Below are 17,986 nucleotides of genomic sequence, written 5' to 3'. Positions count from 1 at the left end.
GAAACTTTTTATCTTGATGATATCCCGGTAGTCCTTTTTGCTTTTAATTCCCTTGCCTTTGGAAATGTATGGAGCAAAAAATTGCCGTCTGTGGCTGAGGTCAAAGAGCTTGTTGTCTCTAAGGCAAACTCTCTAAGGTTTTGATGGTTTTATTTCTCATATTTGGGTCTTTCAACCATTTTGAGTTTATTTTTGTGTATGATGTAAGAAAGTGGTCCAGTTTCATTCTTCTGCATATTGGTGTCTAGTTCTCCGAGCACCGTTTGCTAAAGAACTGTCTTTTTTCCATTGGATACTCTTCCCTGCTTTGTCAAAGGATAGTTGGTCCTACATTTGTAGGTCCAATTCTGGAGTCTCTATTCTACTCCATCGATCGATGTGTCTGTTTTTGTGCCAGTACTGTACTATGTTGATGATTACAGCTTTGTAGTAGAGGCTAAAGTTTGGGATTTTTGTGCCTCCCCCTTTGGTTTTCTTTTTTAACATTACTTTGGGTATTTGGAGTTTTTGTGGTTCCGTAAAAGTTTCAGGATTGTTTGTCCTAGCTTTGATAAGAATGCCAGTGCAATTTTGATTGAGATTTCATTGAATGTGTAGATTGCTATGGGCAGTATTAAAATTTTAACAATATTGTTTTCTTCCAATCCACGAGCATGGAATATTTTTCCATCTCTTTGTGTCTTTTTCAGTTTCCTTTATAGGTTTTCAATAGTTTTCAGCATACATATTTTTTACATCTTTGGTTAGACTTATTTTTATGTGTCTTACGGATCTTGGTACAATTGTAAATGGGATCATTTTTTTTTTTAATTTATTCTGTCGCTTCCTTACTGGCATTGTATAGAAGTGCAAATGATTTCTGTACATTTTTATACCCTGCGATTTTTCTGAATTCATGTATCAGTTCTAGCAGCTTTTTGGTAGAGTCTTCCAGGTTTTCCATGTCGAGTAATCATGTCATCTGCAAAAGTGAAACTTTGACTCCTTTTTCTCCAATTTTGATGCCTTTTATTTCATTTTGTTGTCTGATTGCTGATGCTAGGACTTCCAAAACTATGTTAAACAACAGTAGTGAGAGTGTACATCCATGTACTCCTGAGCTCAGGGGGGAAGCTGTCAGTTTTTCCCCACTGTGAGGATGATACTAGTTATGGGGTTTCATATATGGCTTTTATGATGTTAAGGTATGTTCTTTCTATCCCGACGTTCTTGGGGGTTTTTGTTAAGAAAGTATGCTGCATTTGGTCAAATGCTTTTTTGCATCTATTGATAAGATCATACGGTTATTATCGTTTCTTTTATTAATGTCATGTGTCACATTGATAGATTGTCAAATGTTGAATGAGTCGTGTAGCCCAGGAATGAATTCCACTTGATCATGGCAAATGATTCTTTTTATATGCTGTTGAATTTGATTTGCTGGTATCTTGTTGAGAATTTTTGCATCTGTGTTCATCAGGGATATTAGCCTGTAGTTTTCCTTTTTTTGTAGGGTCTCTGTTGGGTTGGGGAATAAGGTAATGCTGGCTTCAGAGAATGAGTCCAGAAATTTTCCTCCTGTTTCTGTTTTTTGGATAGCTTGAGAAGAATAGGTATTAAATGTGCTTTAAATATCTGCTAGATTTCTCCAGGGAAACCATCTGGTCCAGGCTTTGTATTTGTTGGGAGATTTTTGATAACTGATTCAATTTCTTCACTGTTCACATTTTCTACTTCTTCCCATTTGAGTTTTTGTAGTATGTGGGTGTCTAGGAACTTGTCCATTTCTTCCAGAGTGTCCAGTTTTTTTGGCATATAATTTTTTATAGTATTCTCTGATAATTGCTTGTATTTCTGACGGGTTGGTTGGGATAAATCCATTTGCTTTCATGATTTTATCTATTTGGATCCTCTCTCTTTTTGAGAGGTCTGGCTAGCGGTTTATCAATTTTGTTTTGTTTTGTTTTATTTTGTTTTTAATCTGCTCTTAATTTGATTAAGAAATTAAGATGATCTGGATTTTTGTTTTTGTTTTTGAGTTCTATATTGTTTACTTCTGCTCTGATCTTTATTATTTCTCTTCTTCTGTTGGATTTAGGGTTTCTTTGTTGTTCTGCTTCTAGTTCCCGTATGTGTGCTGTTAGATTTTGTATTTGGGTTTTTATTATTTCTTGAAATAGGTCTGGATTGCAGTGTATTTTCCTCTTAGGACTGCACTGCTACATCCCAAAGCATTTGAACCGTTACTTTTCATTTTCATTTGTTTCCATATTTAAAAATATTTCTTCTTTCAATGTCCATTTGACCCATTCATTCTTTAGTAGGATGTTCTTTCATCTCCATGCACTTGGGGGGTTTTCCAAACTTCATCCTGTGGTTGATTCCAAGTTTCATAGCATTGTGACCTGAAATGTGCTGGTATGATATCAATTCTCTTATATTTATTGTGGGCTGTTTGTGACGCATTATGTGAACTATCTTGGAGAATGTTCCCTGTGCACTTGAGAAGAACGTATATTCTGCTGCTTTGGGATGAAAAGTTCTGACTATATCTGTGAAGTACATCTGGTCCAGTGTATCCTTCAGGGCCACTGTTTCTTTATGGATTGTCTGCCTAGATGATCTGTCCCTTGTTGTAAGTGGAGTGTTAAAATCCCCTGCAGTTACCACACTGTTACCAATATGATTGCTTAAGTTTGTGATTAGTTGTTTTATGTATTCGTGTGCTTCTGAATTCAGTGCTTAAACATTTATAATTGTCAGTTCTTGACCCCTTAATTGTAATATAATGTGTTTCCTCATTTCTTGTTACAATCTTTAGTTAAAATCTAGTTTTTCTGATATAAGTATGATTACTCCAGCTTTCTTTTGACTTCCAGTAGCATGACAGATGGTTCTCCATCCCCCACTTTCAATCTGAAGGTGTCCTCAGGTTTAAAATGGGTCTCTTGTAGACCGCAAATAGATGGGTCTTGTAGACCGCAAATAGATGGGTCTTCTTTTTTTATCCATTCTGATACTTTATGTCTTCTGTTTGGAGCATTTAGTCCATTTACATTAAGTGTTGTTTTTGAAAGATATGGATTTAAAGTCACTGTAATTTGTAGGTTTCATGCTTGTAGTGATGTCTCTATTCCTTTGTGGTCTTTGCACCTTTGCACTCACAGTCCTTTTGCAGGGCTGGTTAGTTGGTGATGAACTCCTTCAGTTTTTGTTTGTCTGGGAAAACCTTTATATCTCCCTCTATTCTGAATGACAGGTTTGCTGGATAAAGGATTTTTGGCTGCATAGGTTTCTTGTTCATCACATTGACTGTTTCGTGCCACTCCCTTCTGGGCTAGAAAGTTTTAATAGATAGGTCTGTTGCTACCTTGTGTTTATCCTTGTAGGTTAGGGCCCATTTGTTCCTAGCTGCTTTCAGTTTTCTCTCTTTGTATTGAATTTTGACAGTTTCACTATAATATGTCATACAGAAAATTGATTCTTACTCTATCCGAGGGGAGTTTTCTGCGCCTCCTGCATTCCAGTGTGTGTCTCCTTCCCTGTATTGGGGAGTTTCTCAGTAATGATTTGTGCAAGCACACCTTCTTCGGCCCCTTTCTCTCTCTCTTCTTCTGGAACTCCTGTGATGCGGATATCATTATGTTTCATTGAATCACTTAGTTCTCTTAATTCTTCCCTGGTGGTTGAGAATTTTTTTTATCTCTGTATTTCTCAGTTTCATCTTTTTCCATAATTTTCTCTTCCATTTCACTTATTCTCCCTTTGTCTCTTAGTCACTACCTCTAGATTATTTTGCACCTTATTTACAGCATTTTTAATTCATTATGTCCATTTTTTAGTGCCTTCATCTCTGCAGCAGTGGATGTCTAATGTCTTCTGTGCGTTTTTGAAGCCCGGCGATTAACCTTACAATTGTTACTGTAAATTCTTGTTCAGTTACATTGTTTCTATCTGTTTTGATAAAGTGTTTAGCTATCACTTCTTCTTGGAATTTCTTTTGAGGAGAATTCTTCGGTTTCATCATTCGGCTAGTTTTCTGTCTCTTATGTGGTTGAAAAACTTGTTACGTGCTCTGCACTTGTGAGCGCTACGATATTATAGAAGGATTATACCGTGTCGAGAGCCTGGCCCTACATGACATGTTTTTTGGAGAGTGTTACTTGCTGTCTGTTGTGGTGACTTTAGTTGCTTTGTCTCCCTTCTCATAGTGATGTTTTGGACCTTCCACCAGGTTTTCTTTGATTTGTTCCTTGAAGTAGCCCTGGAAAGGAAAACAAACAAAAAGAAACATAAAGCAATAACAAACAAAGAAAAACAAAAAAGAAACAAAGCAAAAGCATGAAAACAAAACATAAACAAAATCAAAAAACTATAAACACTAGCTACAACGAAATAACACTAGCTAAACTAAATGGGCAGTGTTGATGGCGTAGGCCTTATCCCATACAAAGAGAGAAGTGACAGGGGCGGGAGAAAAGAAAAAAATAAATAAAATTGACCACACAGAGAAATTTAATTATTGCTTGTTAAGGAATCTTGCCAATTTGATGTTTACTTTCTGTGCATTTTGTGTCTTCTGTTTCACAGTTTCTCCCTTATTGTTTCATTTTGTGTTTAACTGAATTCATTTTGTGCTTTGAATTCTTTCTCACACAACGTTTTATCTACATCTTTTATTTTCCTAAGTGTTCCTTTGGAAATAGAAATGAGTATCTTAGGGGCACCTGGGTGGCTCGGTCAGTTAAGTGTACAAGTCTTTTTTGCGCCTAAAGTCATGCACTCTCAACAGTTCACACATTGAGTCCTGTGTGGCTGTCTGTAGAGCCTGCCAGAGATTCTGTCTCTCCCTTTCTTTCTGTCTGTCCCCTCTCTTGCATGGTCCCTGTCTTAAAATAAATAAATAAACTTTATAAGAAATTAGTATCTTAAACTTACAAAGTGCAGTAGTTCAAATTAACAGGAACTGAGATCTGATATTACCCCAAAATTTTAGTCCTGTATTTTAGTCCTGTATTTATGTTATTACAAAAGTTACCTTCATATATTGCGTGGCCAATATCGTATATAGAATATGTATGTATATACATAATATATAAATATAAATGTAGTATTTGTAATATGTACTTTTATGATATATTTATATATTTCATGGTATATTTATAAGACTCTATGTAAATTTAATAAATATATAGTATGAAAATTATTGCAAAAAGCATATATAATGTACCATGTAATATATAATAATATAGAAATGTATATGTAATGTATGTGAAATATGTGTATGTGTAATAAATGTAACTCTGTGTGTATGTTATGCATGTGTTTATGCTATATATAGTACATTATGTACAGTTGTGGATATACTTGTAATGTATATTATGATAAATATTGCTTTCTTCAATGAATCATGTAGGAAATAGAGGAGTTCCAAGCCAAAAATATAATACTGCTGGGTTTATATTTACCTATGTAGCCTCCTTTATCAGCGTTCCTTATTTCTTCTTAGACCTTTGATATACCATCTGTTAAGCTTGAAAGGTCTTCCTTTATCATTTCTTGTAGGACAGAGCTAACTGAATCCAGCCCCTCACCATTTTTGGTCTTACTGTCTCTTTCATTTTTGAATTACTTTTTAGGAATATAGATTTTGTATTTGAGGTTTTTCCCTTTTATTAGTTATATTGTCCCACTGTCCCTGTTTTTTGGAGATATCAGTCATATTATTGAGTGTTCTTTTATGAACAAATCATGTTTATCTAGGTGTTTTGAAAATTGTCTTTAGACATTTTTATTATAATGTGGTGCAGTGTAGAACTGCTTGAATTTAACCTATTTGGAGTTAATTCAGCTTCTTGCATGTGTAGGTTATTGTCTGCCATTTAATATAGCAAGTATTATTTCTTCCCATTTGTCACTATTTTATCTCTGAGCTTCGCTAATTATACATTGGCACACTTAACCCATGTCCGGAGGTATTATAGTTTCTGCTTATTTTTCTTCATTGTTTTTCTTTGTGACTGTCACATTGGATGCTTTTATTTGATTGGTTTTCATGATTATGTATAAGATAGTGGATTTATAGTCATTTTTGTAAGTCTAATGTCTACACTCCCTCCCAAAGAGTTTCTGTTAATTTCTTTTTCTTATAAATTGCCATATTTCCGTACTTTCTGTATGTCTTACAGCTTTTGTTAAAAATGGCAATTTTCCATCTAAATAAAAATAGTATTCCTTTTTTGGGATATCTCTGAAGTATCTATTACTGTAGTTTAGACCAGTGCTAGTTATTTTATGTTTTACTAATAAATGGTAACTCTAGAAAGAAGATATTCTCCCTGTCCAGCCTTTGTTGTTGCCTCTTGTGAGCTGAAGTTGTCCACTTGTTTTGTGATTTTCCTACCATTTTTTCAGAGTATATTTTCTCTGGTGTGTGGTAATGAAGGCTCCTTTGAATTATCTCAGTAGGTACTGGTAACGGACAGATTTTCTGAAACCCTTGAAAAGAGAAAAAAACACACACAGACAGACACAGATAGGATAAGGGAAAAGAAAAAAGAAGGAAAAAGAAAAGCTTATATTGGTCTTTTAAAATTGGTTCTGTGTTAGGTAATTTTTTTTTTTTACTCTCAGTTATGATAATGTTTTCTTAGTAGCTTTTCTGTTCTGCTTTCACTGAGCCTGAATTTAAAGAGGTAAAATAATGAATTTAAAGAGGTAATAATTTGACACAATTTTTTCTTAACGTGCCTTCTGACTTGGGCTTATGAGTGGCCTTACTAGGCCATACAAGTGAGCCTACTAGATTTCCTTAACTTGCCTGTGCTTTTCATATTTATTATTCCTGAATATTCCACTTTCTGGCTTTACCTCCTAGTCTGTCGGCATGTATAATTTTTTCCCCAATGGTTATTTGTGTTTCAGAGAGGAAAAGTGTACTTATTTGTCTGTGAATGTTTTTGGCAAGCTTTCTTTGTATGGATGCTCACACAGATAAGAGTTGAGTCAGTTACTCTAGGTTACCTAAATCCAGTCCAAACATGATTCGTTGGGAACCAGGAACTCACAGTAGAAGCACAAACAGTCATGTACAGGATTTTTTTTGAACAGGAAAATGGGTAGAATTTGACTGAGGTAAAATACCATATGTACTATATTCTGGTTAAATATTCACTTGGTTGATAAGAACCTTTGGCTATCTCTTAGAACTTTGATGAGGCATATTCTTGACACTTTCCCAAGATTTATCAGTGTTTATTTCAGGGAAAAGGACTCTTGTAGTTCCCTGCTTGGTGGTGTTCTCCAATGCCACCTATAATTGGTTGTTTTAAATATTTTACAGAATGTGGAACTGCTTTCACTAATAAACTTCAAGGAATGTTTAAAGATATGGAGCTTTCCAAAGATATCATGATTCAGTTAAAACAGGTATTCCTAGCCTAAGAGATTTTTTAATGTAGTATAAAGTTCTTGAATGGTTTGGTTCCCTTAAGATTTATACTTACATTAGAGACATATTAAAGGAAGTTTAAATAAGACTCCACTTTTTGTGTTTTTTGAAAGAAAGTTCATACTTTTATAACCTTCCCACCGCATATTTAAAGAACTGATTACAACATATTTTGAGTAACCATTTTTATTTTTTTTTTACTCTTACTTGGCTTTCCATTGCTTTGCTATGTACATTTTAGTTTCAGTATTTTTGACTCTGTGTGTATCTTTTTCATAATTTTCTTCAGATCATTTGAGGTAAGATGGATTTTTTAGAAAATACAGTGGAAGCTTAATTCTATGTTTAATTAATTGAGGCAACCAGACTGCACGTTCTTGGTTCTTTTCAAGCATTTTATTAAAATGAAAATGTCTGTTTCATTTAAATGCAGGTTGTATTTTCAATGAGTAATTTATTACTCAGATTAATTTTAGTAATGCATTTCTAATATAGAGTTATAGCTATGTAAGAGTTTTAAAATTCTTACATTCATTACATCACTACGTTTTTGCAGTATACGAAGAACCAAAATATACCAGGAAACATTGATTTAACTGTGAATATTCTGACGATGAGTTTTTGGCCAACCTATATCCCTAAGGAGATCCAGTTACCCCCAGATGTAAGAAATTCACTGTTTACATTATTATATTATATAGTAGATTAATTTTCAAGTACCTTTTAATCTTTTTTAATTTTTTTGTAAAAGTTTTTAATGTTTATTATTTTTGAGACAGAGACAGAGACACAGACAGAGCATGAGTAGGGGAGGGGCAGAAAGAGAGACACAGAATCTGAAGCAGGCTCCAGGCTCTGAGCTGTCCTCACAGAGCCCAATGCTTGGCTCGACCTCACGAACCATGAGATCAGGACCCTGGCCAAAGTCAACACTTCACTGACTCAGACACCCAGACACCCAGGCACCCCAGCCTTTACTCTTTAATAAGTCTTTAGGCCATACTTTACGTTCATATAAATGTCTCCTTAATGTTCTCTGTTTTGAAATGTAGTCATACAGTTTTTAGGGGGGCACACAGGTAAAATAGTTCAGTGTTAAATAATTCAGTAGTTCATAGTTTAAATAGTCTGTCTTTTTCATGTAGTCAGTTGTAGATTTTGAATCGACCAGCCTGGCTTCCTTTTGCTTTTATGCTTTGCATTTACTGGTATTGACTTCTATTTCTCTTACTGTGTATCAGTAAAAATATTTACTCATGTACCACATAAACATATGATAGAAAAAGTCATCAACAAATCACTCAGTATCTATTGATTGCTCCACTTAGTAATCATGGAAACCCCTCTCCAACTGCTACCGGTTTTTAGCTTTCTTACCATACAGCTTTGGTTTTAGCTTTCTCTTCTCCATAAATCAATTACCCATCCTGTTGGTTGTTCCTCTTACCGGGACCTGGTGGCACCTCAGTTGCTATTATCTTTACTTTCTTTCTCCATGGATTTATTTAATTTGTATAATTGTATTGCCATATTGGTGGATTTCCTGTAAGTTACTGAATGCACTACAGTTGAACTAGAAGAATCAACAGAGGTTGTTTCCTTGTTTCAGAAGTCTTTTTGGCCCCCACCCAGTCTTTTCTCCACAGAAATGTGTTACATACCCTTGGGGAAACCATGCATGGTCATGACATATGTTTTTAAATATAATATTCTAGGGCTGCAAGTAGGACTTTAATTGGTATACAGTATATCAATTTTTCTTTATTTCTTTCCTCCAGATGGAAAGACTTCAGAAAAATTTCAAGAATTTCTACTTAAGCAGACACAGTGGCCGGAAACTTCAGTGGCAGTCAACTCTTGGACGTTGTGTTCTTAGAGCTGAATTTAAAAAGGCAAGCAAATGATCTTTAAGATAGCATTTTACTTAGACTTCTAAGTAATAACAATTTTACCTTGATAAAGAATATTTACTTTAAATTTTATTTATTTTGAGAGAGAGAGAGAGACACACAGAGAGAGAGAGAGAGACAGAGACAGAGACAGAGACAGAGAGACAGACAGAGAGCACGAATGGGAAGAGGGGCAGAGGATAAGAGGAGGAGAGGGAATCCCAAGCAGGCTCTTTGTTTTCAATGCAGAGCTAGATGTGGGTCTCTGTCCTAAAAACAGTGGGATCAGGAGTCAGATGACACTTAACCAACCGAACCACCCATGGTCCCTGATAAAATATATTTTTAATACGTACTTTATGGAGAAAGCTCATTTGTTGAATAATGGTGTGTTTATGCATTATGAGTATGCTGACAGATCAATCATTTGTGTATAAGTGAATTTTTAAAACATAGTACTTGCCATTTTTATCTCTGTGATACCAGTGCACATTGTTTGATCTCTGATGTCTCAGAATCCCAATCAGTCATCATTAGAGCCCTGGGATGTTAACCACCCGGGACTCACATAGCTAATGGACGCATGCACTGAGTTTGAGGCAATGGTGTGATGTTGTTATGACATAGTTGAGTGAACTGTTTTATTAAAACTATTTCTCAAGATTGAAAAAGAAAAAAGACCAGTACAAAAGCTCCTGGATTGTGTGGAATAGAGAAACACAGTAACATTCTGATGCGATGGCATAAATGAAGCACAGAAGAAAAATGTAGACTGATATCCCAGAGATCATTTCTTGATGTCTAGTGTGTAAGGAGCTGTTGGGATATAATAGGCGATGAACTCCCTTTGTGTCTAGTGGCATCCATTGTTGGAACTTCTGAAATAATGACACAGGAATTGGCTGGATGTCTCCTCGTATCCAGCGGCTTTGACTCTTACCCTGTGTTGTAGGTTGAAAATTGGGCCCCAAAGATAAGTCCGTAAACTTACTATGCTTTGGAACTAACGTTTCTATATTTTGAAGAAGGTTTTTGCAGATGTGGTGAAAGACCTTGAGCTGAGGAACTCATCCTGGACTATATGATGGGCCCTAAAATCCATATCAACTTTCCTTATGAGAGAGAGGCTTGGCAAGCTTATACACAGAAATCCACATACAGGGTGCCCGCCCCTTTGCCCCCCCCCCACCCCAGAGACAGAGAGACAGAGAAAAGAAACAGAAAGAGAAGGGTGATGTAAAGATAGAACCTGAGGCTAGAAGATATTCTGAACCCTCTGAAGAGACTAAAGTCCTGCTACACCTTGATTCTTACCCAAGGATGCTGATGTGAATTTCTGGCCTTCAGGCTTGGAGAAAATACATTATTTGTGTCTTTTTAAACCACGATGTGTGTGGTAAGTTGTTACAGCAGCCACAAGAAGTTATACATCCTCATATGCACTTTACTGTGTGACTTAGTTTTTTCATAGATGGCCCAGGCACTGACAATCTATACATAAGTATGTCCAACATGTTTTAGTCAGCATTCAAAGAAGAGACTGAACCTGTTCCTTAGTGTCGAACTTCAGTATGGCGCCTCCGTGATCAAAGTATTAATGGATGAGAAAAGAGGTTTTGTTTTTAATCCTGCCTCTGCCGGTTTGGGGGTGGCCTTGCTGAAAGGTAATAACTAAAGTTTGATACAAGCAGAGGGAAAGAAACACATGTTTATGTTTATGTAATGACAATTAGATGCTTATGGTTCTCTACAATAACATGAGATTCACTTGATTCCCCCAAGGTAAAGTTGGGCCGAAATGATTTAAATCCTCAGGCTACACCTGAGTATTTAATGTTACTGGAGGAATTGAAGCAAGATAATAACTAATCATAACTAATTTTTCATGTATATGTGTGAATTCTTTATTACTTTTGGCCCTTAACACACGTGGAAAACTCAGTATATGCCAGTAGAACAAGTGAAATAGTACAGAGCTGTAGTTAAAAATTAAAAAAAAAATAATCTCAGTCCTTTCACTTCAGAATCCTGAAATGAATAAACAAGTTTATATACAACCATGTTGTTTTATGTGATGATGCAAACATGTAACACTTAGTTTTGTCTCATTTTACTGATTATTTACTGAGATTACTAGTGTACATGTCACACTGCTACTTCTTTTTATCCCTCTAATGGATTCATCATGAGCATCTATGCTAATTAAACTATGAAGATACCGTTTTTAATTGTTCTCTGTTATAATTCTTCTTAATATTTCAAATGATCTTCAGGGGCAAAAATCCCCAATTAGAGAACAGTAAGCATTGTTTGTAATACAATTGAAAAGGGAATCATGAAAGACTATATTTTCCTGAGTAGTTAAATGCTGATAATACCACACAGAAACAGTTTTCTTGTGATTAGGCACGTATGTTTTGGCTTTGATTTTTGAGAGTGCATATTTTCTATCTGTTTTTAAGTTGACTTATTTTGAGAGAGATGGAGGAGAGAACAAGCAGGGGAGGGGCAGAGGGAGAGGGTGAGGGAGAGGGAGAGGGGGGAAGAGGATCGAAAGTGGGTTCTGTGGTGACAGCAGAGAGCCCAGTGCTGGGCTCACACTGATGTGCCACGGTGATGACTTCAGCATAAACCCGATGCCTAACTGAGCTACCCGGGCCATCCTGAGAAAGCATATTTTCAAAACAGCTCCTCGTTTCATAAGAAAGATTCTTTTTTAGAGAGAGGACAGAGAGGGAGGGAGGGAGGGAGGGAGGGAGAGAGAGAGAGAGAGAGAGAGAGAGAGAGAGACAAAGACAGAGACAGAGAAAGAGAAAGAGAAAGAGCAAGAAGGAGAAGGGCAGACAGAGAAGGAGGGAAAGAATCTTAAGCAGGCTCCATGCCCAGCAAAGAGGCTTATGTGGAGATTCATCTCCTAACCAACCTTGTGATCATGACCTGACCCAAAATCAATAGTCGGATTCCTAATTGACTAAGCTACCCAGGTGCACCTCACCCCCTATTAAAAAAGATTCTAGCGTAGACAGCACATACATTCTCTTTAATTGAACAGGGTTAGAATCATAGCAAAATTGAACAGAAGGTACAGGGTCCCTCATTATGAACAACTCCAACCAGAGCAGTACATTTATTACAGTTGTTAGTATTCCATTGATGCATAATTATTTCTGAAATCCCATAGATTATTTTAGTGTTCAAGGTTGGCATTTTATGGGTTTGGACAAGGTATTATGACATGTATTATGTAGACTAGTTTCAAGTCCCTAAAATTCCTCAGTGTTCCACTTGAATTCCACATGTATTTTTACTTTATAATTTTGTGAATACATTATTTTTTTCAGAAGAGTTACATTTTCCCAGTAAAAAAATGTAAATGATGGTTTTGTTCCGTGTTTGTTTTTGTCTTATATAGAAAATTACACACATTTGACTCTTTACTAGGAAAATACCGTTCATCATTGTAGAGCATTTGACACAATATTCTAATGATGTAAAAGAATCAGCTCTTCTTAATTACTTTGGAAGTTCATGTAATCTTAACCAAATTTGTGAACTATATTGGTATCAATAAAACCTTAACATTTTTTTTAAGTTCATCTGAAAGAATATGTATGAGTAGTAAACAGCGAAATTCTAAGAGCAATAGGGAAAGTAGTTCTAGAGCCTATTTTTCATTACCATGATATAAATGATGCCCCTTGGAATATAGTAAATAATATTCATTTTTTCTAGAAATTTCCTATAGAAATATTCATTGCACCATATCACTGTTGACTCCAAGTACCTTTTTTTTTTTTTCCAAAAATTTCTGAGGATGCCTTTCTCTAACATTTTGATTTGGGTTCCTAAGATTAAATCAAGTTATGATTGAGCTTTTTTTTTTCTTTTAAAACAATGAGAAATTAGAAGCTCTCAATAGGAAGCCATATTTGATAGGAGAAAAGAAGAATAGAGAAAATGAAGTATTTGAAATAAAGATTAATCAAAGAAACAGTTGAATAAAAATGTTGAGAATTGAATATGATTTATACATTGCAAAAGATTTACTCTGGTATTTTAATTTAAAAAAAGATAAACTAGACCCCATCAAAGTATATTGTCATGAAATCTTAGATAAGAGACACAGAAAAATTTGTAAAGCCTTGAGAGAGTGAGAAACTAAAACTCATAGAATGTATGACTGGAGGCTACAAGGCATCTGATTGCTCAGTAGCAGGAACTTGAATATGATTACATTGTCTTCAGTTCTCTAAGGAAAATGATGTCCAGGTGCAATTTATGTGCTTAAGAAAATAATTATTCGGATATATACATGAAATTGTCCTATATCAGGCACACAAAGTCATAAAAATATAATTTCCATCTATTCTGTCTCTGGGAACTTTAGGAAATGTACTGCATCAAAATGACCGATTATAAGACAGATGTCATAATACGGGAATGGACATCCATCTGTGGAAACACAAAGGGAATCCATAGGGAGCCGGTGTGTTCAGAGGGTGTTGGAAAGATTGCCTTCTAAAAGATTGAATAAACTCAGTTATGGCACTGTAGATAAAATGTAAATAACCTTCTGCATGGTTAGAGCTTTTTAAACACATTTTGCTTAGACTAGATCAAAGAATAAGTCTGTCTTAAGACTTAAATGATGTCTGTATACCTAGAGTATTACCTGTGTGGAATTAGTTACCTTTTATATTTCAGAAGCAAGGATTTAGACTGTGATTATGGAGATGTTCCAGAATTTTAAGATTTCTGACTCTTACTGTTCTCCTGGAGACTGTTATCTAGGAGTAATAATTTTCATTGGAAAGTATTTGCTTCTCTCCCTGTCTTGGTGTAGGGCAGAGGTTGTTGCATATATAAGTCGTCACATTACCTTCTTCAAAGTTTCATCCCAAGATAAGCAAGGGTTGGGAGGAAAGGGAACTAGTGCAGTTTTTGATGGAACTCATAATTAGTATATCCATATCTATGGAAATCTGCATTCAGTATAACCTGAATAATACATGATATTATTAATATATAATAATATGAATGTAGGTGTTAAAAATTGTTTCTACATTCTGGTTTGTTTGAATACATTTGAAAGGAAATAGTACCTTTCTTGAAAGCTTGATGATGTATTGATATATGGAAAAGAAAAACAATATAAAAAAGTATTTAGCAGTAAATGCAAATTATAGTTATAATCAGCTACAATCATGATCCTGATACATAATCACCATATGTTATTTTTTCAGCCATAAATATAATTTACCTGTTTCAATATATATTTACTTAGCTGTATAACTTTGAAATTTCATCATTTTCTTTGAGAGTGGTTTCTAAATTGTGTAAGATTCACATGCCACAAAAGCTGGATCTATTCCTGTTTTGGACCAAAGTCTGAAGAGCATGGAAAAACATTAGAGAGAAAGACATAACTGGAGAATGGGGGATAAAAGGGAATGGAGAAGACTGGGGTAACAAAAAGTAAAGGCCTTTGGGGCTTCTGGGCGGCTCAGTTGGTTAAACGCCTGACTTTGGCTCAGGTCCTGATCTCACAGTTTGTGAGTTCAAACCCCACGTTGGGCTCTGTGGTGACAGCTCAGACAGAGCCTGGAGCCTGCTTCAGATTCTCTGTCTCTGTCTGTGCCCCTCCCCCTCTTGCGCATGCACTTGCTGTCTCTCAAAAATTATAAAACATAAAAAATTGTTTAACATAGAGGGCTTAAAGTTGGAGGAATGGAAATATCTGAATTTGAAGCAGGAAGAAAAGAAAATTGGTGGGGGAAACTGGAGGGAATCAAGATATAATAAATAAGCTGGCCGTTGAAACCAGTTAAAGTTTATAGTCTGACATCTAACTGTAGAGTTAAATGTTGACTATGGGCTTCTCCTTTGTGGCTTTTATTATGTTGAGGTATGTTCCCCCTCAGCCCACTTTGTTAAAAGTTCTATCAGGAATGGATGTTAACTATTTTCAAGTGCTTTTTTTTTTCCCAACTGTTAGAGGTGATCATGTGATTTGCATCTTTGATTCTGTTAATGTGATGTGTGACACTGATCGATTTCCATATGTTGACTCCTCTTTGCAATCCAGGGATGAATCCCATTTTATCATGGGAAATCTTTTTAAGAAGCTGTTAAAAATTCAGTTACCTGGTATTTAGCTGAGAAATTTTGCACACATATTCAAGGGCTATTGGCCTGTAACTTTCTTGTTATTATAAAGGTAAGAACGTTGGCCTAGTGAAATGAGTTTGGTAATGTTTCCTCACCTTCAGTTCTTTTGAGAAGATGAGAGTTTGAGTTTGAGAAGTTTGAGAATAATTGGCACTAATTCTTTGGATAGTTTTCCTCTTGTGAAGTCGTTAGGTTTTGGATTTTCTTGGTAGATAGGTTTTTGGTTAGCTATTCAATGTCCTTACCACTAGTTCGGTCTGTTCAAGTTTTTGTTGCTTTATGTTTCTTTGGTGGTAAGCTGTATATTTCTAGAAATTCAGTTAATTCTTACAGGTCGTCCAATGTCTTGGTGTATGATTGTTCGTAGATGTCTCTGTGATTCTTTGTATTTCTGTGGTATCTGTTGCAATGTCTTCTCTATAATTTTGTGTTCTCTCTCTTTCTTTGTTAGTGTATAAGAGGTTTGTCAGTTTTATTTTTTCAAAGGACCAACTTTTTGTTTTGCTAATGTTACTTAATTTTTTTTTTCATTCTCTTTCACGTATTTCTGCTCTGATATCCATTATATCCTGCTAACTTGGTCTTAGTTTTGGTTTTTCTGCTTTCTTCCAGTGTAATATTAGGTTAACTTGAGATACTACTTAATGTAGATATTTATTGCCATTAAGTTCCCTCTAACTTCTGTTTTAGGTACAGCCCTTTTAGTTTTGTTACATTTGTTTCCACTATCATTTGTCTCGAGTAATTTAAAAATGTCTCTCTCCTTTTTAGTTTTTAATCCATTAGTTAGTCAGGGTTGTGTCATTCAATTCCCATGTATTTGTGAATTTTTCTTTTGCCACTGATTTCTAATTTGATACCATTGTGGTCAGAAAAGAGACTTGGTGTAATTTGTGTCTTTTTGCAGTTTTAGAATTATTTTTATGGCATGCATGATCTGTCCTAGAAAAGATTCTTTGTATGCTTAACTCAGTAGTTTCGTTTGTTTTGTTTTGTTTTTCAAATCTGTCTCCTAATTGATTTTCTGTCTGGATGAACTCTCTGTTTTGAAAACAGTGTATGAAAAGAAAGTTCTTAACTATTACTGTGTTGTACTTATTTCTCCTTTTAGTTCTGTCACTGTTTGCTTAATAGACTTAGATGCTCCAATGTTGACTGCATATATATTTTAAACTGTTACATTCTTGATTGATTGGCCCATCGTTGTATAACATTTTGTCTCTCTGTCCATTTTTGGCCTAACGTGTATTTTGTCTAAAATAAATAGAGCTACCCTGCTTTCTTTTGGTCACCATTTGCTTGAAATATCTTTTTATGTCTTTTATCTCTCATTCTGTATATGCTGTGAAAGCTAAAATGTATTTTGGTATCCAGCATATCATTGGATCTTATTTTTTCGCCTCTCTGTTATTATTGATTATACATTATATTGATTATATTGTTTATATATTGATTATAATTATCGCTTGTTTGGAGACTTAGTTTTTTAAGTAAGTGTAAAGTAATTAGTGATTGATAAGGACTTAGTATTGCCATTTCATTGATTTCCAAATGTTTTACAGATCTTTCCTTCTTGCATGCCCTTTGTGTTTGACAAATTCTTTTAGTGGTGCTTTCATTCCTTATCCTAATGCCTTATCTATCTGCTACATGTTTTTCCTTGGTGGTCACCATGTGGTGTTTACCATTGTGTATTAAACTGATAACATATTGATAACATATTGATAGTAATTTTATACTTTTAGCTCTCTCCCCTCACATTTGGATTATTAATAGTTACAATTTACATGTGTATTCAATAACAAATTAATACATCTTGATTATTTTTAATATTCATGTTTGTGAACTTTATTTTAGAATGCTGAATTAAGCACTGTCATTACAATATTAGAGGATTTTCTTTGGTAAAGTATTTTCAATTACCAGGACATATCGTAAATTCTTATGTTTTCATGATATTAATTGGCATGTTTTATTTGGGATTGAAGAACACCATTTAGAATTTCATATAACGTAGATCCAGTGGTGATGAACCACTTCTGCTTTTGTTCAGGAAGATCTTTATGTCCTCCTTATTAAAAGGAATAACTTTGCTACTAATAGCATTTTGGTTGAAAGTTTATTTCACTACTTTGTGTATATCATGCCACTCTCTCCTGGCTTTCAAAATCTTGGTGAGAATTCTCGTATTCTTTTTTGGGCTCATTTAGATATTATGAGTTATTTTTCTCTTGTTGGTTTCAAAACTCTCTTTATTTTTGAAATTTGATAATGTAACTACAATGAATCTTACTATAGTCCTGAAAAGGTTCAACCTATTTGGGATTCTTTGGGTCTGGATGTACATATCTCTTGCACAGTGTAGGAAGTTTTCAGCTCGTATTCCTTAAATATACTTTCTGTCCCAGTGTCTCTCTCCTCTCTTTCTGGGATTCCTATAATCCTAGATCATTGATTCTCTATTCTGTGTGATGAGATGGCTGTTGAAGCTCTAATCTGA

At 35.0% G+C, this 17,986-nt stretch overlaps 1 protein-coding gene across 1 annotated transcript in view; it reads left to right on the top strand.

Moving 5' to 3' along the window:
* Positions 1-17,986, top strand: part of LOC145715028 (cullin-4B-like) — an 88,389-nt gene that overhangs the window by 23,781 nt on the left and 46,622 nt on the right. The window contains exons 4-6 of the mRNA XM_081794615.1: positions 7,322-7,407; positions 7,986-8,093; positions 9,208-9,321. Coding sequence (XP_081650741.1) covers positions 7,322-7,407; positions 7,986-8,093; positions 9,208-9,321 — 308 coding nt within the window. The remainder of the gene's footprint in view (positions 1-7,321; positions 7,408-7,985; positions 8,094-9,207; positions 9,322-17,986) is intronic.

This window comes from Panthera onca, chromosome Y (assembly GCF_046562875.1).
Source record: "Panthera onca isolate mPanOnc1 chromosome Y, mPanOnc1 haplotype 2, whole genome shotgun sequence".
In the NCBI taxonomy this organism is placed as follows: Eukaryota; Metazoa; Chordata; class Mammalia; order Carnivora; family Felidae; genus Panthera; species Panthera onca.
This window is presented reverse-complemented; position numbering and strand designations above follow the sequence as displayed.